Here is a 25,479-nt window from a genome sequence, read left to right as displayed (position 1 = left end):
CGTCCGCGCGACTAGCGGTTCGATGAAATAAATACCAGACTTAACAAAATAAAATAAGCACTGGAGTCGATTAATTCGACTAAAATTCCTCAAGGTAGTGCCCCATCATGGCCGCAGTCTAATAAATGAAACAAAAAAAAAATTATATATCACTAGGACTTGACAGCTTATTTATCGGAATCAATAAGCTGTCAGGTGAAATCTAAAGCTCTATTTAAATCGAAATTTAGGATAAATGTCGTTACATTTAGTACTAAGTTGCTCCCCTAGTAAATGTTCCGTTGTTCTTTTTAAAAAAATGCTATCAAAACAACGAAATTACTCAGTTATTTTACTACTAACCACTTCAAATATATTCGAGTATTGTTTATGTACAGGCCTGCACAAATGTATTATAGCCGGCATGAGATGGCCGACTGGCAAGAAATCATATTCAAATCTCCCTCTAAGTCCTACAAGTCTTTCAAAACAATGCCAGACGCATTGAATAATATAATCATTGATACACAGTGTCGAAAAATAAGAGTAGCGATGACCACGAGTGGAACCTTTTTAATCAGCTGTCTCTTCGAGCAGGGCTTATGTGAGACTAGACGGTATATAAACGTTAGGACTACGTAGTTATTCGAACCACTAGAAATAGCAGCCAAATAACACTCGAATCATAACCCTACTGTTATCTTAAAAAGGACACGGACAAATGGTCAACAATAACAACCTTCGAGCTGAAAATAAACATCCTTTGTTTTGCCGTACCTTTAGTTCGTTAAAATACAATTAAACCCGTAAACAAATTAATAAACAGGACTATCTTATCTGAGACAAACGACTGTTAAAGATTAGAGGAAATCTAAGACTTGCTAATCTATAAGAAGAACCGTAGTTTAAAAATATGTCCCGGCTTTCGAGCCTCGATATATGACTCGTACGATTAGGCTGATGTATAGATCCGTTATCTAATGGACTATAATAGTTATCTTAACTTCAAAGAAGAAATAATGGATTAATACACGAAAGTACGTAGTCTGGAGTTCATTCTAAGGAATATAATACAAGGGAGGGGATATTGGTATGTTTACATGGAGAAGATCAAACAATTTGCGTCCCGCAAGTTCTGTTTTATAAGAATGCATAATCAATCAAATAAATATTGAAGTACAACATTAGCACAAGACTATCGACACCGGGGCGATAAAGTCAAGATTGGTGGGATTTGCACGCACAACCTAAAAGGGCGTAACTATATACCACATGATGGTCTTTCAGGCACTTTACCGTTTCGATAATCCACTGACCTTGGAGATTAAATTTATGAAAGTAACTTTTATAAATCTAACGATAAATTATACATATATAAGTAACGATAAATTAGAAATATTTTTCATCTGATAAACAAAAAAACAACAACAAAAACCCGGGGGGAAATAAGAAAGACTAAAGAGTGGCGGTGATGCCCTCACCTGCAAATAAATAAATAAATATATATATATATATATATTTGTTATAGCAAAAATATGACCATGGAAATAAATTACTATTTACCTGTAGAGGGAACAGTGCCACTTTGTTACCCACATAGCCTGATACAACAGTACTTTGGATGGTTAGAACACGCGGCATTTCGAGATCATCAAGCATTGTACAGAAGACGGCAGGGGTAAAAAAAAAAACCCTCAAATAACTGTTACTGTACAACGACGGTTCGTTCAGTCGATACAAAGAGAACGGACGAATATCTTGTATTTATAATAAGCTTTGTTGTGAACTGTTGCCGTTAAGATTGTAAATCTGATTGCAATCCAGTAAATGAATAATAAATGCTGCTTCCGCACTCCGCCAACAGATGTCGTAAGAAACAGACTATTTGAATGGAAAAGGACACGAGTTTTTAAAGGAGGGGAAACTACTCTAGTGAACAAATTGCATAATCAACTTATTTGTTTATGATTGTTAATAGGTCTCTCTAGCTAGCATGTAGTCACACACACACACACACACATATATACATACATACTTATACACACATATATTATATAAAGAAAAGCAACAGGTTTTAAGGACATAAAAATAATCCATAAAATTTTCGAGTGGATAGAATCATCACCAAGGCTGGTTACACATACAAAAAGAAAAAAACTCAAAATTTTTCTCTCTCTTAATCGTTGGTATTTTGTATTGCAGATTTGGTCATTTGTATCCAAGTTAATACAGCTGTCTCGTTACTGGCATCTTCCTGTGCCGCTATCAACGACATATCTTGGTGGCTCAATAAATGATGCCTTTACGGTATCGTCCCACTTGCTAGAAACTGCAGCCAATTTTTCTCAAATCACACCTTATCCTACGATAAGGAAAGGACATATCGGGTACTGTATTTCGTGTTATAAAAATAAGAAATAAAAACGTGTTTTTGTTTTTTCCTTTCGTGATTAGGGTATTTTATTCACGTCATCTCCGTCAGAGTTGACCTAAGGCTAAATGCAAAACTAGTTTGGCGTTCCACCCTTGACTTTATTTCCTATAAAATTCTCATAAATATAGTTTATATATATATGTGTATATATATATATATATATATAATATATATATATATATATATATATATATATATAACGATCCTCACCTGGGAACAAAAAAAAAGTTAATCAGCCTGGTGAGTGTTAACAAGTATGTGGAAAACGAATATGAAAAAAAATGCGCGCTGACGACCCTGGTGGGTGGGGAGGGGACTTTCGGAAAATTCGATTTTTCTGTCATAACCTCCAGTAAAATGGATATATATTGGTTTTTGTTTCTCGTTTTTTTTTTTTTTGTTGTTGTAGAGTCCCGCGTTTTTGGTTATGGAGGATCCGATTCTGAAAACAAATTTTTTTTTTAAATCACTTTTTCAAAATTTCAATGACCCCTCCTTCCTTCTTATTTTTCACTTTTCCCGGAAATTTTTCTGGGTTTTTTTTGCGAAATACGTAGTAAAATATGAAGATTACGATTCTGAAAAAAATTGGTTAGTAAAATTTCAATTTTTCAGAATATCTATATATATATAAAACTGTAGTTGTGTGAGTGTCTGTCCCCTTCGATTTAGATTCCTAACCACTCCCACATTTTGCGGTGCAGTTTAACCAAATTCGGGTATCTTATAGTCGTGATTCATATCGAGCCCGTCTGGCTATTAGCGCGCGTCTACGATGAGTCTACGATTTTAAAAATATTTTAACATCATTTTTTATTCCATTTTAATGCATATTTTTTCGTGTGTCGATGGCGGCGGAGTTGGCGTCCACGCTCACGCCTGCACCTGTGTTGCTTCTCCACCTTCTTCCCTCCCTCGTGAAGCTGTGGGGAAGGGAGTGTAAGGAAATCAACGTCGTAATGCGTTGTCAAGGAGACCAGCGTTCTTTTAGAACAACGATTTCATGGCTTGAAGTCGCCAAAACAGAAATCGCTAAAAAAGCTGAAACAGATCCACAAAAACGGCAAAAATCGCCACACAGGGCAGGTTTCCTGTGCAAACAATTTGCACAACCGAATGTTTTAGTTGTTGCACAAATCTTTATATATAAGAGTGAAGTTGTGTGTCTGTCTCCTACGATTTAGATTCCTAACTACTCTCACATTTTGCGGTGCAGTTTAACCAAAACCGGGTATCTTATAGTCGTGATTCATATCGAGCCCTTCTGGGTATTAGCGCGCGTCTACGATGAGTCTACGATTTAAAAAAAAATTACCATCATGTTTTATTCCATTTTAATGCATTTTTCGCTATTATATAAGGGAAGTAACTCTCTAAAAATGTCTACGATGAGTCAACGATTAAAAAAAAATTACCATAATTTTTTATTCCATTTTAATGCATTTTTCGCTATTATATAAGGGAAGTAACTCTCTAAAAATGTCTACGATGAGTCAACGATTTAAAAAAAAATTACCATCATTTTTTATTCCATTTTAATGCATTTTTTTGCTATAACTCTCTAAAAATGCTTATATAGTTATTTCCCTTACAAACCCGAGCAACGCCGGGCGATACTGCTAGTTTTATATATATATATATATATATATATATCCTTAGGCCTTCAAGCAGGCTATCCACATGTTAGAAATAACAGCCAAATCTCACAAGATTGCGAGATAACATAATGTAATCAATCTACTTACCTTTCTGCAAAGATTTTTTCAGAGTAATTTCCTGCAGTAATATGACAAAGTTATTTTATTTTATTTTTTTCTTCAAACTTTCTTAAAAAAATTTTTTCGAACTTTTTATATCCATTTTACCGGAAGTTATGACGGAAAAATCGGGTCTTGTGAATTTTCCGAAAGTCCCTGGGTCGTCAGCGCGCACTTTTCTTTTCATATTTGTTTTCAACATACTTGTTAACACACTACAGGTTGGTTATTTTTATTTTTTGTTCTCGGGTGAGGATCTTTATATTGACCGGAAAATTTTCAGAGATATGTTTTCGAGGCTGTAGATTACGATTATATTGATATCAATGAAATAAATTCAGATCGTTCTCTCCACTCACTCCGAATTTGCCTCTTTGTAACTCTAAAATTCGTCTACTCTTTTACTTGTTTCAGTCATTGAATTATGGCTATACTGGTGCCCTGCCTTGAAGGGTTTAATCGAACAGGTCGCCCCTGCGTACTTACCAGTGTGGTACTTATTCTATTTGTGTCTTTTGCCAAACGTAAACTAACCAATAATGTCCTTAAAGCCTGTTGCTTTTGTTTATATGCTCAATGCACACACATCTCTTGCACAGTTTTCATCTTCCAAGTTCATTTGCTGAATACAATTGTATAAGATGTACGCAATGGGACTGAAACCGAAACCAAGTAGGTGCAAAAGGAGCTTCTTAATCACACAGCTATTCCTGTACCTATAATACCATGGGGAACTAACATATGATCCACCTACCCCTCAAAATTTTAGAGTCTCGCGCTCTACCGACTAAGTTAGCTGGAAATATTTTTAAATGACATTTTGCTTAAATAACTTTTTGAACGAGTTTTTTTTTTTTTTACCAAGGCCTATTCACCACAGGAGAGGGTAACCACAACAAGACACACACCAGGCATTCCAGTCGTTTCCCAGCTGAAAGAGGCGAGCCCCATCCTATTTTCGGATCAAGGCATAGAAAGTAACCCCCCGATATCAGCAGCGGGGCCTGACAGAGAATGCTGGTTTACCCCCGCCATATCATATTGGTTCTGTACCCTTTTGAGCAATATCAGTTCACTCATCCGTCCGCAAACACTCTCCAAGCTTCCATATCATTTATAAACTCTCTTGCCTCTCTCACTCCAACACCTCTAACCACCAAAACTTTCCTCACTCCATCCATCCACACAAACTGAGCTCTGCCTCCGGTTCTGCTGCCTACCACTTCTGCCTTCATTATCATCCTTACCATCTGCTCCTCATCTATCTTCTCCGTGTGGCGAAACCACCTCAACATTCGTTTATCCATCCTGGTACATAGATCTTCTCTCATTCCTGCTCGTTTTCGCATCTCCTCATTTCTCATTCTGTCCATCCGTGTCACACCAACCATAGCCCTCAAACATCTTATCTCAAACACATCAAGTCTCCTCCTTTCCGCCTCTCTCAGACTCACGTCTCTGCACCATATAACATTGTCAGCACAATCACGCCCTCATACACACCTCTTTTCGCTTTCATATTCAACCTTTTATCTCTCAGCATACCTTTCACAGCTCCAAGTATCTTATTCCCCTCCTTCACTCTGTATCCCACTTCCTCAGCCAATCCTCCATCCGCCGTCGCATGTGATCCCAGATACATAAAAACACTCACCTCCTATAATATCTCACCATTTATACTCACATCCATCCTATCAACCATTCCATCTCTCGGATATCTCATCACCTTACTCTTAACTACATTCATTTTCAGTTTCCTCCTCTCACACACTCTTCCAAACTCTACCACCAGTCTCTTCAGTTGCTCTTCCGAATCCGCCACCAGTGCTGTATCATTAGCAAACAGCAACTTCTGCCATTTCTCTCCATTTTCTCCCACCATTTGGGTTCTCTTACCAAAGGTTCTAGCGTTCACCTCTCTCACCACACCATCCATATATAAATCAAACAGCCACGGAGACATCACACAACCCTGTATTACCCCACCTTCACATCAAACCACTCACTTACTTCACCATCCACCCTTACACACGCCCTACTTTCTCTATAGAAACTCTGTACAGCTCTCAACAATTCGCCATCTACTCCGTACAACCGTAACATCTTCCACATTGCATCCCTATACACAAGGTTATATGCCTTCTCTAGATCCATAAAGGCCCAATATACATCCCTCCCTTTTGCTAAAAACTTCTCACACAAACTTCTACAAATATCTGATCTGCGCACCCGCTTCCACTCCTAAAACCGCACTGCTTTTTCTCTAGTACACTCTCTTCTGGTTCCTCACACAATCAAAATTCTCCCATAGAGTTCACCAACCACACACAACAGACTTATACCCCTAAAATTTCTACACTCACATTTATCCCCTTTCCCCTTCTACAGTGGCACTATGCAGGCACTCCGCCAACCTTTGGTACTCTTCCAGCCATATAGCAAACATTCATAAGCCTCACTAACCATTCAATCACTGTTTCTCCTCCTTTCTTTAGGCATTCCCCTGTACACCCATCTATACCTGGTGCCTTCCGGTTTGCTATCTTCCGTGAGGATTCCCTCACCTCTTCCCTTCTAATTGAACCGTAGTTCCATTCCCCAACAGGCATTCTCCTCTCTCCTCCTACAGCCACCATACTGGCCTCTGTATTATCTTCCACATTTAAGAGCTCACTAAAATACTCAATCCATCTCCTTTCACTTCCTTTCAACAAATTTCCATTTACCTCCTTCACTCTTCAAACATATAAATCTGAAGGCAAAAATGAAAAAGCCGGGAGAGAATGTTAAATTCACAGGAATACGTGATAATAAAGTTGGGATAGGGAAAATGACTCGAAATCCTCTCAACGTTTTTCATTTGTATTTAATTTTTTATCACCATAATTATAATATACACTCTGAAAATATATCTCTGTAAACTGTTATTTTTCTGGGGTGGTGTGGAGGAAAGCGTATTTTTTAAAGCGTTAAGAAAAAATAAAGTCGAGGTGGGGCACAAAACTGTAGATGTTATCATGCTAAATAACTCTATAGGCAATGTTATTTAGCATGATACAACTACAGTTTACAAGATACAATACAGTTTACTGCTGTGTGCTTCAAAGACATGAATTCGTTTGCTTGCTTATACTGTCAAGTTCCGGGTCTCTTGTTAATTTGGAATTAATCATCGAGGAATGTACAGTTGAAAATGTAGAAAGTTTAAAGTCGTCAAAAAAGTTATTATCAATTCTAATGACCAAATTTACATATATTTAGCTTTTTTTCGACGGTCATCAGATAACATCTGAAATCTGTCTTTTTTCTTTTGCATATGTATATCTTTAACCATTACTAGTTAATTCATCAACTCCAGATTTACATTTCTTGCCTTTAGAAATTTTATTATTAGGTGAGCTGACATTATTGTGAGACTGTAGAACAAAATACTTAGTGGAATTTTTTCCGGCTCTTTACGTTTTCAGTTCAAAATCCGCCGAGGTCAAGTCTTTCATCCTTTCGGGATCAATAAGATAAAATAACAGCTAAACACTAAAGTCGATATAATTGACTGGCACGCTCCTTCCAGAATGGCTAGCTTTGTGCTAAAATTTGACACAGGAAGACAATGAGTTAGCAGGATCGTTTGCGTGCCGGACAAAATGCTTTGCGACATTTCTTCTGGTTTTACGTTATGTGTTCAAACTCCACCGAAGCCGATTTTGCCTTTAATCCTTCCAGGGGACGATAAAATAAATACCAGTTGAACACTGGAGTCGATGTGATCGACTTCCCGCAAAATTCCTGCAAGTTTGTATCATAATTCGAAACCATTACTAAAAAGACTTAAGTGGGGATTTTTGAAAAACAAGGGGAAATTCGCGGCTGTGTTCAGTGAACAAATTAAACACACTACCCAGCAGTGGCTAAAATACGAACCGATCAAGTTTATATTACTCTTTTACTCTTACTACTTATTTCAGTCATTTGATTGCGGCCATGCTGGAGTACCACCTTTAGTCGAGCAAATCGACCCCAGGACTTATTCTTTGTAACCCCAGTACTTATTCTATCGGTCTCTTTTGCCGAACCGTTAAATTACGGGGACGTAAACACACCAACATCGGTTGTCAAGCGATGTTGGGCGGGGGGGGACAAACGCAGGCACACACACACACACACACACACACATACATACACACACACACACACACACACACACACATACACACACACACACACACACACACACATATATATATATATATATATAATATATATATATATATATATATATTAATAAATGAAATAAAACATATGCATATATATAAACATATATGTACGTACCTACCTCTACATGTACATATACACACATATATGAGTACAGGACACCAAAGGGACGTCGAACACAAAGAGAAATGAAAACATAGACACAAACCAAAGGAACAGGACATTTTTTTAAAAACAACAAAAAATGGAGTACAGGACAATTAACACAACGAAAAAACCCCTTCTTCAGTCGCTAAGGTTTCATCTACTCTACGACGGGCTTCTTTCAGTTTCCGTCTACCAAATCCACTCGCAAGGCTTTGGTCGGCCCGAAGCTAAAGTAGAACACACTTGCAGTGGGAGTGAACCCGGAACCATGTGGTTGGTAAGCAAGCTACTTACCACACAGCCACTCCTGCGCCTATATATAAATTTTCTGTATACATGACGCACACACAGGCACACATGTTAACATATCAATAAATATTCTCTTAATCGTTCTCACGCGGTTTTGCCTCCTTTTTACTTTGGCACTTATTTGTACCATCCAATTTCTCTTTATTGTATCGGCCGTGTAATGTGGTACTAAAGAGCCATTCTCGTCATCTCACATCGCACAGCTCCTTACAGGAAAAAGGTCTAGGGAATAAGCTGGGTGGGGAAGAACTTCATAGCCAAGTTCCCTCAACTTCTGGAGCGTCAAAAGTGGAACGTGTGATCGAGCATTGACATGAAAAATGGTTGAACCTCTTCTGTTGACCAGTCTCGGACGGAGGAATAGCAGTTTTTCGTTCATTTTGGGAATTTCATGGCAATATGTTTCTGCAGTAATAGTTTTTTCTGGGTTTTAAAAATTTATAGTTGATGAGTCCAGCAGCACACCACCAAACAGTCACCATAACCTTTTTTTTGAAGAGCTCAGGTTTAGGGAAGGTTTTCGGTGCTTCATTTTGGTTCAACCACTGCGAAGAACGTTTTTTATTATTGTGCAGAATCTACTTTTCATCACAAGTTACAATACGGTCGAGAAATGGATTGGTCTGGTTACGGAGAAGTGACAAGCAAATTTCATATCTGCACATTTTCTGATTTTCATTCAAATCATTTGTCGAGCTAGTTTGATTTTCCGATTGCATGCAAATAGTTGCAGGCAGTTTTCTGACTAACTTGAAGTTCTTTTGCCAGTTTTAGAGTGGTTTTACGTGGTTCTTTCTCAATGACAGTCTTTAATTGACCGTCATCGATGACAGGTGGGCGTCCACTACGCTCACAATCTTCAAGGTTCAGGGTCTCCACTGCGTAATCGTTTAAACCATTTTCGAGCTGACCACTCACTGGTAATTTCCTCACCAAACATTTTAAAAATAGACAATAATAATAATGAAATTATTGTATACAGTGCTCAGGTGCACTACAACTTGTCAAAAGTGCGTATAAAGCATATGCAGTAATGTACAAATGTTTGGAAAGTGAACAGTGTATGAATCAGATACATGCTTGCGTGTGTATGGAGGGGAGAAAATCAGGTGTAGTGTTGGCGAATCTCAGGAAGCATGGAAGTTTTGAAGGATGCAGTGCTCGGACAACTAACAACTGATGCCGGCAGTTTGTACCATACTTCAGCAACTCTTAGCGTGAAAAAATGTTTCCGAAAATCATGGGAGCTGTGTTGTTTTCTGACTTTGTAAACATGTCCACGGGTGTTAGACAGGTGGAGTTTGAAAAGGTGCTCAGAGTTAGTGTTAGTAAGTTGGTTAATAATTTTATGGGTGTCTGCCAAGTCAGTTGCCAGACGTCGGAGTTTCAATGTATCCATGCCCAGAGAAGTAAGGCGTTCAAAATATGGCAAATGCCTGATGTAGGGTATTAATATATGCAACAAATAAAAGGGGACCAAGAACAGATCCCTGTGGTACACCAGATGTCATCTCATAAGTTGAAGAGTGCTGTCCTAGAAATGTGACACCCTCTTTTCGGCCGATAATGAAGGACATCAACCAGTTATAGAGATCATCTCTTACACCCACTGCAGAGAGTTTCACCATAAGTCTTTTGTATGGCACAGAATTAAAAGCCTTAGCAAAGTCCAGGTAAACAACATCCACACAGGAGATGTCATTAGTGATTCGGGGAATGTCCTCGAGAAATTCGATGAGTTGATTACAGCAGCTGGAGTTAGGAATAAATCCAAATTGTGACATCCACCAACTATTCTGTCAATATGTCTGTGAAAACCTTTCAATGCAATGTATGCCAGAAGGTCTGCAAATCTAACGGAGGCCTCAAAAAACATTTTAAGACCCACAAAGATCAGAACTTATCTGCAGCTCTTATTGGTCCAAATCTGATTTGGAATTTATGTGGGTGTCTCTTCAAAACATTATCTGGTTTAAAAAGCCACATCAGATGCTTTGATGGTTCTAATGTGTAGGTACAGAAGGTGGTCAAACTCTGCATAAGGAGTGGACAACCATGTACATATGTATGCACAAACCAAGAAAAAGATACAAAGATTGCATAAAAAAACAACCTTAAAGATCTTCAGCGTAAAGATCAGGACTGGGAAGTGCTAGCTTTAAAGAGGAGTAAATGGAGGGGATACGTAAAGGAAGGCTACAGAATGTTTGAAGAAAGACGCCTCAATTATGAAAAATTGAAACGCCAGCTTCGAAAAGGCCTCGGTATGAACATCAGTAAGAACATAGTGAGCTGGATTTGTGACGTGTGTGGTCGTTTACTACTCTCTAAATCTGGATACATCTCTCATTAAAAATCACATAACAAGCCAACTACATGCAGCGTTATCCCTCTAATGCTGGGTGAGACAACAAGTTTAGTGTGCAAAAAGATTTGCAAATTAATACCTGGTCTTAAAAGAGATATGAGGATACATAAGGATGACAGCCCACAAGCTGACCCAATAAATCCAATAGAGGGCACATGTTTTCTGTCACGTTTGCTGCAGACCGTGCCAATCTAATGCTGAACTTAAAAGCCACCTAAGGGATCATGGACAAAGGAAGTTTTATATATATATATATATATATATATATATATATGTGTGTGTGTGTGTGTGTGTGTGTGTGTGTGTGGTGTGTGTGTGTGTGTGTGGAGGCGCAATGGCCCAGTGGTTAGGGCAGCGGACTCGCGGTTATTCCCAACCGGGCGTTGTGAGTGTTTATTGATCGAAAAAAACCAAAAGCTCCACGAGGCTCCGGCAGGGGGTGGTGACGGACCCTGCTGTACTCTTTCGCCACAACTTTCTCTCACTCTTTCTTCTGTTGGCCTGCTCGCTTAGCCAGCGGGGTGGCGTCATTTGAAGGCTAAAACATTGCGAAGTGCATTGTGACTAGTTCAGCAAGTAGCTTCTAAGTGGAAGTGAAGGCAGCATGTTCTTTGTCTATCTCCTTAACTTCTTGCAGATTTTAGGTAAAATTATACTAATGTGTCCATCTGTTTTAATTTAATTAAATTCTATGTCTCTGAGCAACTGAGGATTGCTCTGCATTTAAATTGATGTAATGGTTGCATTGTTCACTTAAAGGGAGTTGCGTAAAACGATCGTACTGCATTACCTCTGGATATCCTTGTTGCTTATTTTGACATATATATATATATATATATATATATATATATATATATATAAAGGATCCGTGGAAAACACATTTAAATAAAAATGGTCCTTGGAGGTGAAAATGTTGGGAACCTCTGTTCTAGTGTTATTATTCCTTGTGGCTGTCATTGGATAACCTTAATGGCATTTTATGTCCCTAATTCCTGATAAAGAGAAAATGCCAATTCACAGTTACAAGTACATTTGCAGCCACCACCAGCACCACATTAATCTCCACCACTGCAACCAATATCATCATCATCATCATCCTCATCATCAACATCATCATCGCCACAAACGTCCCATCTGTTATTCTCAACAGCCATGAATACATCATCACCTTATGACGAAATCAATCCTGTTGTTGACTAATAAAAATATTTCTATGTGATAAAAATAACATACTAACAACCTACCAATATTTTGGTGGAATGTGGTATTTGTTTATTTGGCAACTTCTGACGTGGCCTTGGGTTCTTTTAACGGAGTTTTGCCGCAAGCATTCGAAACAAGATCCCGATTTGAGTATAATTTCTCCCGTTTATCGTACCAAAACTTATAGGCGCCGAATGGATGGAAAAAAGACTAGCAGTGACAATGACAAAGATTGTAGGCACAAGGCCTGAAAAGTTGTAGGAGGGATAGTCGATTACATTGACCCCAGTGCATAACTGGTACTTATTTCATCAACTCCGAAAGAATGAAAGGCAAAGTCGACCTCAGCGGAATTTGAACCCAGAACGTAATGCCGCTAAGCATTTGATGAAACCATAACCATTAAGCACTGAACAGAGGGGACCTTGGTGGAATACACAGGTGCAGCATGAGTCCTCAGTGCGTGAGTAGGAATGGGGGTTTTGCTCAAGGCCTCTCAGACATGAAGACGAAAATATTCATTCAATCAGTCATCCAAAGGAATATGGACTCTGTTATCTCTCTTCTGACTAAACGGCTGAAAATGAAATAGAAATATAATGCACTACGTATAATTACACCTTTTGAGTTCAAATCGGGTTTAAGTCGGCTCTACCTTTATCATACTTCTGGTCGATAAAATAAGTGACACTTGATTCAATCGACTGATAATAATTGAATAAAATAGTTTGTTTTAATATAATTAATCAAAATTAATTTTCATTCAATAATAGGAAACAAAAACCCTAGTGACAATTATTGGCAAGTTTTAAAGAGAAGGAAAAATAATTTTCAAGCATTTATCATTTTTAGCTCAACATTTTCTACATCACCCTTTAACTTAGAAAAAGGATTCTTCTTGCGCAACGGCAAAAGACACTTTTAGCACCCCATCTTTTAATTCACGCCGCTTTTCTTAATTAATTAACAAATTTGCTAAGTTAGAGGAAATTTGAGAATTCCTTCACAAATTCGACCGATAGGATGATGTGGTGGTAAGCATCTCTTCCTTCTTCACTATGCCGTTGACCTTACTGAAATGATAAGAAGAGAGGGAACAGAAATGATAGCGCACTAAATTTTAAATACATTATAGTATTTAGTTTCGGTCGTGTATTATGTGAATTTACATCATCGTGGCGTCTATTTTGCCGCCCATCTCTCTAGCGTTAATTACAGAAATCGACGCAATTGCTGGCGCACCCCTCCCATCAACCATAAACTGACCTTGTATCTTCTCAAAGTAAGCGCCAAGTCAATAACCAGCTGCATCACCGTTAAGGATGTTAGAGTCATCTCCCTTAGTATTTTTAGAAACATTTCATTTTTGTTGTAGGTACTCATCTTCAGAGTAAGTTTTGTCTATTAATTGCAAGGATATATAACCCCAGAAGTTTTTCAAGCTATATGAGACATAATCGTGTGTGTATTTAGTATGCAGAACGCTACCCTGTTGTTGATATTGTCAGAAGTACTTGATCCATGTTACTAAATCTGGTGACAATGATATTAAATTAGTGTAAATAAATCCCATATACTGTACTACTGTTGTAGGTTTGTCTCTGCCCACTAAGCTACTTGGGTTTTGTTGTATCCTGATAAGTTTATCGACCCCGAAAGGATGAAAAGCAAAATCGACCTCGGTGGAATTTGATTTCAGAACGTGAAGACGGATGAACTACTGCTGTGCGTTTTATTCGAAAGGCTAACGATTCTGTCAAAATATGTTCCGAAGGGACATAACTGTGAAAGTAAAAGAAGAAAAAAATGTTAACGACCTGGCTGTCCACTCCGGTAACTGAAGGTGATGTATTTTGATACCAATTTACAAATATGTATCTAGTTGAGTAAAACGTAAGCAACGTTTTGAACAATGAAGAATTTGTACCGGATTTTTGCAGAGTTTAATTTTTTTTAATGCATTTTTTTGCAATTGTCTGATAATATAGAGTTGCACTTGCCAAATTGCATCAATAAATTAACATTGATATTTTTATCACCGTTGTTACAATCATCTGAAATGGAGCTGTCAAAGCGCAATATTCGAGCAATTTTGCTATTCAACTTCAAAAAAGGATGTAAAGCAGCTGGAACTGCTCGCGAGAGACCTCACTCTCCAGTTGGTCCACTTGGCAATCCCCACACAGACCAGATTACTGAGAATCCCAAAGAATGTGCAGAAATCATTGCTGGATGCTATGCAGGCATCTTTACTGTTAAAGATCAAAATGTTCCATTTCCATCACCTCTGACACCGGACTCTATATCTACTATGAAATTTACACCAGCAATGCTACAACGCCACCTTAAGAATAAACGCAACTATGCCTCTCCTGGTCTCGATGGTGTTACATGCCTAATTTTAGTGAATCTTGCAAGCATGCATTGTCCATTTTTCACATCCTACAGTATGCAATTATGACGACAAATTTTTATCGTTACAACTGCTGATTCAGACATTTCATAATATTGTTTACTAATTAATCTTAACCGCCACAATTGGTGACCCTCGACTTCAACAAAAACTTTATCGTTACAACTGGTGACCCCGAACAAGAGCATTGCAGCCTTCCCAAGAATTAACCGCAACAACTGTCGACTCCGTGAAAAAAAGAATCGCTGCCTTCTAAAGATACATCATCGATAAACTGGCGACCCCGACGTTGCACCATAACAGGCATCGCTACAAAAATTAAACTTCATCGCTTACAATTGGTGAACCCGTGTAAAGAGAATTGATACCTTCCAATGCTACATGCCGCTGCATTTTTTACTGATTCGAACTAAAGAACTAGAATATCTAGTTCGCTAAACCAAAGAAAAAGAATGACAACCTTCGTAACCACCAGGATGCACTCTCCATCGACCTGCTACAGAAAGTACTATACTGCGATGCAATCAACGATGCACTTCACCACAATGCAACACTGCACAAGGAAATCGGCGACCATGAAAGCCTATAAACGCAACATTTTGACAGCTACATGCCCAGAAACTAACTGGAAGAAAATACGGAAGCCCGCACATGCAACCTTTTCGGCACACATACGCTTTTCGTCTCGTCCCGACGTACAAACCCTGCATTGTCTATGAACTTTTGCACGTACATAAGACTCACATAGACTTTCAACAACTCTTTTTCTTAGCATGCACATCTTTTCACTTTCAGCTGTAGACTTTTAACAAAGGACACTATTTTCAGCTAAGTTTGTTATTTCGCTTATTTTATTGTTCTGTTTGCACTGCACACTTTCAATTGTTTACGAGTTACACATATTCCTCGATGGACACATCACATTCCGTGAAGCACAAATACCGCGATACACATATTCCGCGAGGCACATATTCCGTAATGCACATTCCGCGATACACAGATTCCGCGATGCACACATTCCGCGATGCATAAATTCTGCGATGACTCGTTCACTAAAACTGCTAAATTCCTGTGCATATCTTTTTGAATGTTCTTTATTATTATTCATATTTTGCATGTACTTTTTTTTATTCGCTTTGAAAATGTTTGTATTGTTGCATACACACACATACACCTTTCCTCAGCGCCTGGCCTTGCGCACGCATCTGCACACATGGTTAATACACACACAAATGCTATCTCTGTCACATTCATACGCCACACATGCCTTTCTCGATTGTTTTCCATGCTCAATGCGCCCTTGTAGACACAACTCATCTCTGTAAGATCCTAGGTCGGTCACGCATACATAGAGAAAGTTGTTTGTCCTTTACAACGCTCCAGCATGCCAAACTTTAGTTCCTGCACGATCGAGGCATATAATAGCTCAAGTACTGGTTGGCAGCCTCAGCCTTACTACATTAATCACTGGCATATTCAATACTGTACACTGTATTTCAGCCTAGCAAGCACTCATGCACATGCACTTCTGTTCTGCACGTCTACTCCCTTGTTTTGCAACACGTCTGCGTCAGCTCAATTCTTCTCCCGACTCAAAGCACGTCGGATGTTCACATGCGCTGCGCTCATGTTTAGGCATAATTTCCCCCTGTTAGACCCCCGTTTGGTCACGTAATTAACAGAGAAAATTATCTGTCTCGCGCATCACTCCAGCATGCTTACACAGTCGCCCTTGCTAACTCAGCAATTAATCACGACAACAGCACCAGACGCATTTCACTGCTGAAAAACATTTACCATGCATTTCTTTCTCTCTTTCGATCGTTCGTTTCCTTTCCCGGAACCTCACTGGCGAGGGGAGTGATGTAGTGAATCTTGCAAGCATGAAGTGGATTCCATCGACCATAGCCAAATTTAAATTAACACTGCAACAGAACTTTTCCCACGGTGGAACAATGGTTTTTCTCTGACAGCAGCTTTACATTTTCCAGATGCCTTTAGCTAGGCTGAAATAATGTCTTCACCACTTGACCCTTTCTAACCTCTTCTACTTCACCAAAAGCTACAATAGAGATAACAAGACCACCAACTAAATCTATTGTTCTCAATGATATGTCTATCCTTCTGGATAGTTATAAAAGCAAGAAACACCCCAAGCAAAAATCAGTCGGTGACGACTCAACCAGCTAGAACCTTGGTCAGAGGGAGAAATGAAGTTTACTATCAGCAACTATGAGACAACGTCCCACACCCTACAACTCTCACTAGCCCTAATTCTGTTCTCTTAACACATCATTCTATCTCTCTCGGTAATTACTACTAAACAATGAAGAGGACACAAACACAAACTTTACTTCACATGCTTTTGGATTTATCATAACCTGCCAGTCGAGGCAGGGTATTGTAATGTAACGGTAAATAAATATTTCCTTAAAACTTCATGCATTGCCCATCTTTCACATTCTACCGTATGCAATTATAACAACAAATTTTTATCCTTACATACTTTTTAAACGCGGTGGGTACTTTCTTCTGAACCAACTTTTACTATTCTTTCAATTCTGTCTTGACAATGGTGCTACTCCAGAGCAGTGGAAAACTGCCAGTGTTATCCCTCTGTTCAAAAAACGTGATCGCACATCGCATGTCAACTATCGCCCCGTCAGTCTTACTAGCTGCATCGCCAAATGAATGGAATCCTGTGTCAGAGAAACCATCTGGAACTTCTGGAAATCTCAAAGCCTCATCCGGCCGTCACAATTTAGATTTATTTCTAACTCCAGCTGCTGTAATCAACTCATCGAATTTCTCGAGGACATTCCCCGAATCACTAATGGCATCTCCTGTGTAGATGTTGTTTACCTGGACTTTGCTAAGGCTTTTAATTCTGTGCCATACAAAAGACTTATGGTGAAACTCTCTGCAGTGGGTGTAAGAGATGATCTCTATAACTGGTTGATGTCCTTCATTATCGGCCGAAAAGAGGCTGTCACATTTCTAGGACAGCACTCTTCAACCTATGAGATGACATCTGGTGTACCACAGGGATCTGTTCTTGGTCCCCTTTTATTTGTTGCATATATTAATGACATATATGCCAACTTAAAGAATGCGACAGTGCTGAAATATGCAGATGACATCAAGCTTTACTTTGAATAAAGAGGACAGATCCTGTACACTATAGATCTTTATTACAAACAGACCTGGACACAATGCAGCAATGGATCATGGACTGGCAACTCAAGCTGGCTGTGGATATATGTACCACCATGCATTTTGGGAGGAAAAACCCAAAGTCTACTTACTCCCTCCACAACACTAATCTCAAAAAGTCTTCTTGTGAACGTGACCTTGGTATTATTGTCGACGGCGATTTGTATTGGACAAAACACATTGCTAAAATTGCCAAGACGGCTGAGGGTGTCTTGGCATCACTTACCACTCCGGCTATCTATCTGAGGCTTTATATAGCTATGGTGCGGCCTCGCCTGCAATTTGCATCACCGGTCTGGAATCCCTATCTTGCCCAGGATATTAATCGTCTGGAAACTGTTCAGCGACGTTCAACCAAGAGATAGATAGATAGATAGATAGATAGATAGATAGATAGATAGATAGATACATACATACATACATACATACATACATACATACATACATACATACATACATACATACATACATACATATCAACGGCACCTAACATTGGATCCATTATAGCAGCGTCAAATGCATTCAGAATGAACAGATATAACTCACACACCACAAATCAATAAATAAATAGATACATAAAGAAATAGATAGGTAAATAGATAGATAGATAGATAGATAGATAGATAGATAGATAGATAGATAGATAGATAGATAGATAGATAAAAAATAATAACAATGATAATAAGAAAACTAGTACAACACCGCAAATACTCTGGAATATAACATATGTGAGGGAGATGAAACTGACAGACCTAGTTTAACTCCAGATAGGTATCTTAGTAATAATACTAACAATAAGCAGAATGCAAATGAATCTAACAGGGACGGATGCAACTTCAAAATACGTTGTAAATGTCCAATATAAGGCAACAACTGCAGATTTAACGTTGTTTATAAATGTATGATCCTTAACAAAGAACAAAATTCTATCAAGATATACACTGGTTCCACCGTCAACTTTAAACGCCGATACATAGTCCACTTAAACTCTTTTAAATCTGCTAAAAATAATGAATCTACCACACTAGCTAACCACATTGTGCCACATGATATTACTTTGTCATCGATACTTGAGTACCATAGCAAGACACAAAGGTTAGCTGTGCTCAAAAAATCTATACAGATTCTGTTACATAACCCACCTTAATCACTGAACAAAATGATGCGTTTACTACGCGTGTTCACATATTCCGATTTCATTACAAACCTAAGAGTTCTGAATCTCTCTACACAGTTCTCACAAAAACTAGATGTACATCATATGCCTATTTAATTTAATCTGCAGTTCACCATTTTAGTCCTCATCTTTTGCCATGGTTATCCTTTTATAAACTTCTCTGAAATCCTTAGTTGCTTCCCCTATCCTAAATTCACCACTTACTCGAACTGCATGACTTCATATTCCATAATTCATTTTATTTTTATCTACATTCTGCTCGTATTTTCAACACAATGATTTTACTAAATATTATTTCCTAGCAAACATATTATATTTTACCAACTACTTATAGGTATTCTCAGCTAATGTATAAATTTTTCCTATACCAACATTTAATCATATTCATACTTTTCATTGAACTTACATTTCTAAATATTAATTGCTTGTCATTACAATGAGTAAGTTCTTTATTCTGGTTACTATCAACAGACGCATACATCTAAAGCACATTCAGAACGCCCGTTCGGTATTCTATAGGTTATAAACTTATGAACTTGAATCTTGTTAGCTGATTTATAACCGTATTTTTAGCCGAATGAAACAACCCTAGTACTTTTTTTAAAGTCTGATGCGTATTCTATCGGTATCGTTTGCCGAACCACTAAGTTACGGGATATACACAAACCAACACCGGTTGTCAAGCGCTGGTAGTGGATAAATTCATACACACACACGCAGAGAATATCTATCTATCTATCTATCTATCTATCTATCTATCTATCTATCTGTCTGTCTGTCTGTCTGTCTGTCTATGTATGTCTGTATGTATGTATGTATGTATGTATGTATGTATGTATATATATACATATATATACAGACCCTATAGGGTTCAAGAAGTCTTTGGACAGATTCCTTCAAGAAATCCCGGATAAACCTCCTACACCCGGATATGTCTCTGTAAACAATAACTCTCTACTTGAGTGGGCCATAGTGCCCAAATTCTGACTTGAAAGACTTCAACCAGGTGGTGCTATTAAGTTAGACATGGCCTGGGCCAATAATGGCCGAAACCTATCAAAGTATCAAAGTATATATATATATATATATATATATATATATATATATATATATATATATATATATGTATGTATGTATGTATGTATGTATGTTATATATATATGTATGTATGTACACACACACACATATATATATATATATACGTAAAGTATACTAGCCATCTCAATATGGCTAACCACAAAGGGTGGGTGTTACTGTAGCTTTTAGCCCCAGGAGATCATCGTCTCCAGCTGGCTTTAGGCACACTTTTTGTGCTCTTATGATATTTGCAAAGGGAGGTCATCTCTCTCTCGTAAACCTAAGTGATACGCACGGACTGCAGTTTCGAGGTATTTGCCTCATGTCAACGTACGGTAATCACCGGTTTTCGATGAAGAGAGACCTGATTGCGAATATCTATATAATGCTTTTCCCAGTCCGTGCGTATCACTTAGGTTTACGAGAGAGGGATGACCTCCCTTTGCAAATATCATAAGGGCACAGAAAGTGTGCCTAAAGCCAGCTGGACACGGTGATCTCCGGGGGATAAAAGCTACAGTAACACCCACCCTTAGTGGTTAGCCATATTGAGACGGCTAGTATACTTTACGTTGTCGAGCGGTTACTGTTTACATCTCGTTCAGAGATTTATTATTGCTTATATATATATATATATATATATATATATATATGAAGGACTTTTGTCAGTTTCCGTCTACCTAATCCATAACATTATCTCGCGATCCTCTTGCTTCTCCCTTTCCTCCCCACTCACATTGCACTGACCACCATAGTACTCAGATAGTGGCTAGTAGGTATATTTTATCTCGTGCGTCACTCTACACTCTGAAACCCTAGACCCATTCTTCACATAATGACCCCTCCTCGGTAGCTAGTCTAGCTAATTGATAATTCTAATTTACTTGTCTCATATGCTGTTGCTATTTTACACAGGATCTCCTTCACACCATCCCACCTAGCATTCCCCCTACCTACCCACGTCTTTCTATATATCTTACTCTTAAACGTCGTATATCAACTCCCTTGTCATGTTTGTTAGCTTCTATTTATCTTATTATTATTATTATGACATTGTATTCTCTGCCGCTCTTCCTTTAATTCCATCCCTGTACATCGCTCACTACTAGTAGATCATTACTTCCTGTTAAGGGCTCTATCTCGTTCTTCCTCCGAAGATGGAATATGTCGCAAATTGGCTGACGATCGTTTGTAGAGAAATGCAGCATCTGCACACCTATTCTCGAAACAGCTGTAAGTAATTATCTGCTCCCCTTCTGCCTTTTCTTCTTTCTGCTCATCCATCTTTCGACTTTACGTACGATAACCAGTTTTACCTAATATCAATAATTCGAACATACCGGGTTGCTGTTACGTGAGAATACTAGCATATACCATGACCATTCAGAATATTCTTCAGTTTATCTTTTATCGACCTCTTGTGATCCACACTCCTGTAACAATTCAACCCCCACGTTTAAATATATGTCATAATCCTGCTGCTTTTCGTATGTATGCGCTTGCAACGAACATCTCGATGTAGTTGCTTGTCAAGATTACTAGAAGTTACATAGCCCTCAAATCACATTCTACTGTTTTGAGCTTGTTTATATGTGTGATGCATCGAGTGATATTTCTAGAACGTAGATAGACGTGTTATAAATAGCAACCAAATCGCTCATGTTGCATGCAACCTTCGTCGAACAGAACACTTTGGATAATGTAGTTTGGGTTCCCAAGACTTCAGGTCTGATGCTGGTTTTTGTTTCATTTTTAGCATTTTGGGCCACTTTTTTCATCAGTTGTTTCTCTGACTTGGCCACATCATGATGAGCTCCTTCCCCGTTTATTTTAAATTTATTTCTTTTTATTGTTTCAGCCATTGGACTGCAACCATGTTGGGACACCACTTTGAGCAAATCGATCGCCATACTAATTTTAAATTCTGGTACTTATTTTGTCATAGTGTTATTGCCGAAATGCTAAGTTACGGAGATATAAACAAACCAACACCGGGTGTCACGTGGTGAGGTGGAGGTGAACAAAGACACACACACACACACACACGTATACGTCAGTTTTCCATACAGTTTCTGTCCACCAAATTTGACCCGGAGCTATAATAGAAAACCACTTGCCGCACAGTAGGACTGAACTCGAAACCACGGGTTTACAAAGAGAACTACTTAACCATACAGCCATGCCTGCGCTCCTTCTTTTAAATCTAAAAATTTTAGTTCTTAAATTCGCTTACTGTTATTTTCCTTTGTCGTTTACTCAATGTTTCTTCTGTTATATTAACACTTGTACTGTTCAGAACATAAAGAATTCCTTGTGCTCATTCAAGTCCTAAGTGACTACACTTGCTGCATACGATAGAAAATGAAGAACTCGTATTCTATTTTTAACTGAAGTCTGAATGATCGCATCTTTTCAATAGCCTTTGAAATATCAATTATGCGTGCAGCATGAATGAAATCAACATTTTCAAGTAATTTAACTCTCTCTCCCTCCCACTCTCTTCGTGGAGCAAATGTTCTCACTATTGTGTATTTCTCCATCGAGTTGTCTTTCAAAAATACCCCAGTGAACTGTTAGCGTGGGAAGTCGCTAATAAAACTTCAACACTTTAATAACTGGACTGAATTAATCCACTATGAAATATTACCTCTGTACAGTAAAAGACAATAACACTGATCTTGTGTGAATAGCTTTATGTTCAAGGTTTTATTCCCACATGTGATAAATGAACACGTACAAGGAGTATACAATGTTGAATAAAGATTTCTGGGAAGAAGAAAGGTTTTGAACATCTTGCCATGTTCCATGATGACTTTAAGGAAATAGAAATAAATCAAGCTTCGAGATTTACTTTCTACAGGCACTAGACAGACTACCAAGATGAGCTATTGGTAGGAAATCAGAAATCGAATTCATGTGCCTGGCTCTCTCTAGGTCGCGGTGGACTACTGTCATATCTCGAAGAAGCAGTAGAGAGGCTGATTTATGCGGGAATGCCGCTTAAATAGGCGATTTGCTACTAGCGACCTCCTACGTAGTATTTTGAAGTTATGCGTAGTATATTAGCAAAAGAGAAGTTAATCATGTTCGCCTAGAATTTTCTGGAATCTTCAAGAATGTTCGATCAGGAGAGATAACTGTCATTGACTCCCAACGAATATTTTGTGGGCATGCGAATCTGTCTCAATTAGCGTTGCCTACACACCCATTTTCACTGGGTTATAACAATATAAAATGCATCTTTACAGGGTTATAACAATATAAAATTCATAGATATTCCACACATGTTCTCTGTATGTAACAAAACTATGAAATATATTTTTCTAGTTTTGCACTGATGCTTAATTAGACCATCAACAATAAAATATTCATCACTCACGATTTAGATTGGGAAAATTATAGCGATACTATTTCGTTTTCTTTCTGTTTGTTCTAACCTAACTCAGTCAGACATGAATTAAATTATATATCGGCGTGCCTCACACAGCCCTAGCACAGCAATTTCGAAAGGAGATGTAAGACCTCGTATAAATGCTAAACTAAATTTACAGCAAGTTAAATTTCTAATGGATAAAAGATGTCTCCCAACAATGGCTAAGTTAGCCAGCTACAGTATTCAAGTTTATTTAAGTTATATATATATTGTCTTTTGTTTTTCTGTAAATTTCATGTGTGTGTGTGTGTGTGTGTGTGTGTGTGTAACGTTATGGTTAAGGTGGAATCAGTGGTCACCAGTGTAACGGTTGTTGCAGATGTACAAGATGGAAGAAGAACAGCAATCGCAGTTGTAAAGAAATATTTATTTACCGTTTCTTTGAATAATGCCATGCCTCGACGGGCAGGTGTGTGTATTATGTAAAAACAATAGAGTTACCTTTTCTTGTATGTGGTTGCAGTTTATGTTTGGTCAACTGCTAGCTGCCCAACTAGGAATTAGAGGAAGATAGAGTGAATATTAAGTGTAGGAGGTAGATAAAATGAAACCTTCATTATGCCTGACATTTAAACAGCAGTGGTGTTGTGATAAGACACTGTATCATAGTTGACATTCTCACTGTAAGCCTTCTCTCAGTTAAATTATCTCACTAACTGGATTTTGCCTTTGGTCGCCTCTGCGTCATCTCCTTTTTGCCAACTCACTTTTTCCTATGGTGTTTTAGTATTTATAATTATCCAAACTAGTTAGAAAGAGAGAGACATATTATTGAGAACAATGAATTTCGTTGGCAGTCTGTTATCTCTTTTCTAGCTTTTGGTGAAATAGAAGAGGTTAGAAGGGTCAAGAGGCAAGGACATTAATCTGCTTAACGAAGGCATCTAACTACTGTCACTCACAGAAAAAAAACTATCGTTTTACTGTGAGAAAAATGCTGTTGAATTATTAAGGGAAATTTGGCGATCAAGGATCGAATCTATGCCATGCCTGCATGAAGCTACTACATATAAATATACATATATTCAATGTCGACCTCACTCGGGAAGACACATAGCCCGGGTTGGTGACAATGTTAATTATGTAATTATGAATTACGTGGCATGCATAGCAAAGCGTTCAGTGTGAGTTCAACTCACTCTGAACAGTTTAGATAAAAGCTATTGCCACAGTTATAATATGTAAAACAGCTTTTGGTGTGTACTCATATGTGTGTGTATGAGAGTGTGTGACTAGTCACGCGAACTTGTTAGTTCTTAATGTATCCTAAATCCGCAAAAGTACTATATTATAGTACTATAATATGCATTTTCATACCCAACAGATTAAAGAAGTTCATGGACCTCGCGTTAATATATGAATCTAATATTCACAACGTTTCTTTCGATTTATTGTTTTCAAATTTTGGCACAAAGTCAGCAGATTTAGAGCAGGAGCTAAGGCGATTAAACGGACCCCTGTGCTCAACTCGTACTTATTTTATTGATCCACAGAAGATAAAAGGTAACGGACGAAATATCTCTAAGCATTTCGCCCAGCGTACTAACAACTCTATCAGTTCGCCGCCTTCTTTTTTCGATTTAGTAAGATCTAAGCTAAAAGCTCATGCACATAGGCAACCCTGTAGCCCTTTTCACAGACTCATTATTTATAACCACAAAGATCTGTAGGAGCACTAATTCCCTAAGATTGAACTATTATCCATCTATGCGTGAAAATTTTAATCAGTCCCAGCTAAGCCTCCAAGAAAGTCAAAC

At 38.2% G+C, this 25,479-nt stretch overlaps 1 protein-coding gene and 1 long non-coding RNA gene across 2 annotated transcripts in view; both read right to left on the bottom strand.

Moving 5' to 3' along the window:
• LOC115231685 (pyridoxal kinase) overlaps positions 1 to 1,890 on the bottom strand; it is a 42,254-nt gene extending 40,364 nt beyond the window's left edge. Inside the window, exon 1 of the mRNA XM_029801659.2 lies at positions 1,543 to 1,890. Within this exon, the coding sequence (XP_029657519.1) occupies positions 1,543 to 1,638 (96 nt within the window). The 5' untranslated portion in view covers positions 1,639 to 1,890. The remainder of the gene's footprint in view (positions 1 to 1,542) is intronic.
• Positions 1,891 to 5,621: 3,731 nt separating this feature from the next.
• Positions 5,622 to 24,173, bottom strand: LOC118768407. The gene is made up of 3 exons (XR_005004224.1): positions 24,164 to 24,173; positions 15,997 to 16,001; positions 5,622 to 5,705 (listed from the first exon to the last, which is right to left on the bottom strand). It is a non-coding gene; the product is annotated as an uncharacterized LOC118768407 (long non-coding RNA).
• Positions 24,174 to 25,479: the final 1,306 nt, after the last annotated feature.

Source organism: Octopus sinensis, linkage group LG2 (assembly GCF_006345805.1).
Source record: "Octopus sinensis linkage group LG2, ASM634580v1, whole genome shotgun sequence".
In the NCBI taxonomy this organism is placed as follows: domain Eukaryota; kingdom Metazoa; phylum Mollusca; class Cephalopoda; order Octopoda; family Octopodidae; genus Octopus; species Octopus sinensis.
The sequence above is the reverse complement of the archived record's forward strand: the minus strand, read 5'-3'. Positions and strand labels throughout refer to the sequence as shown.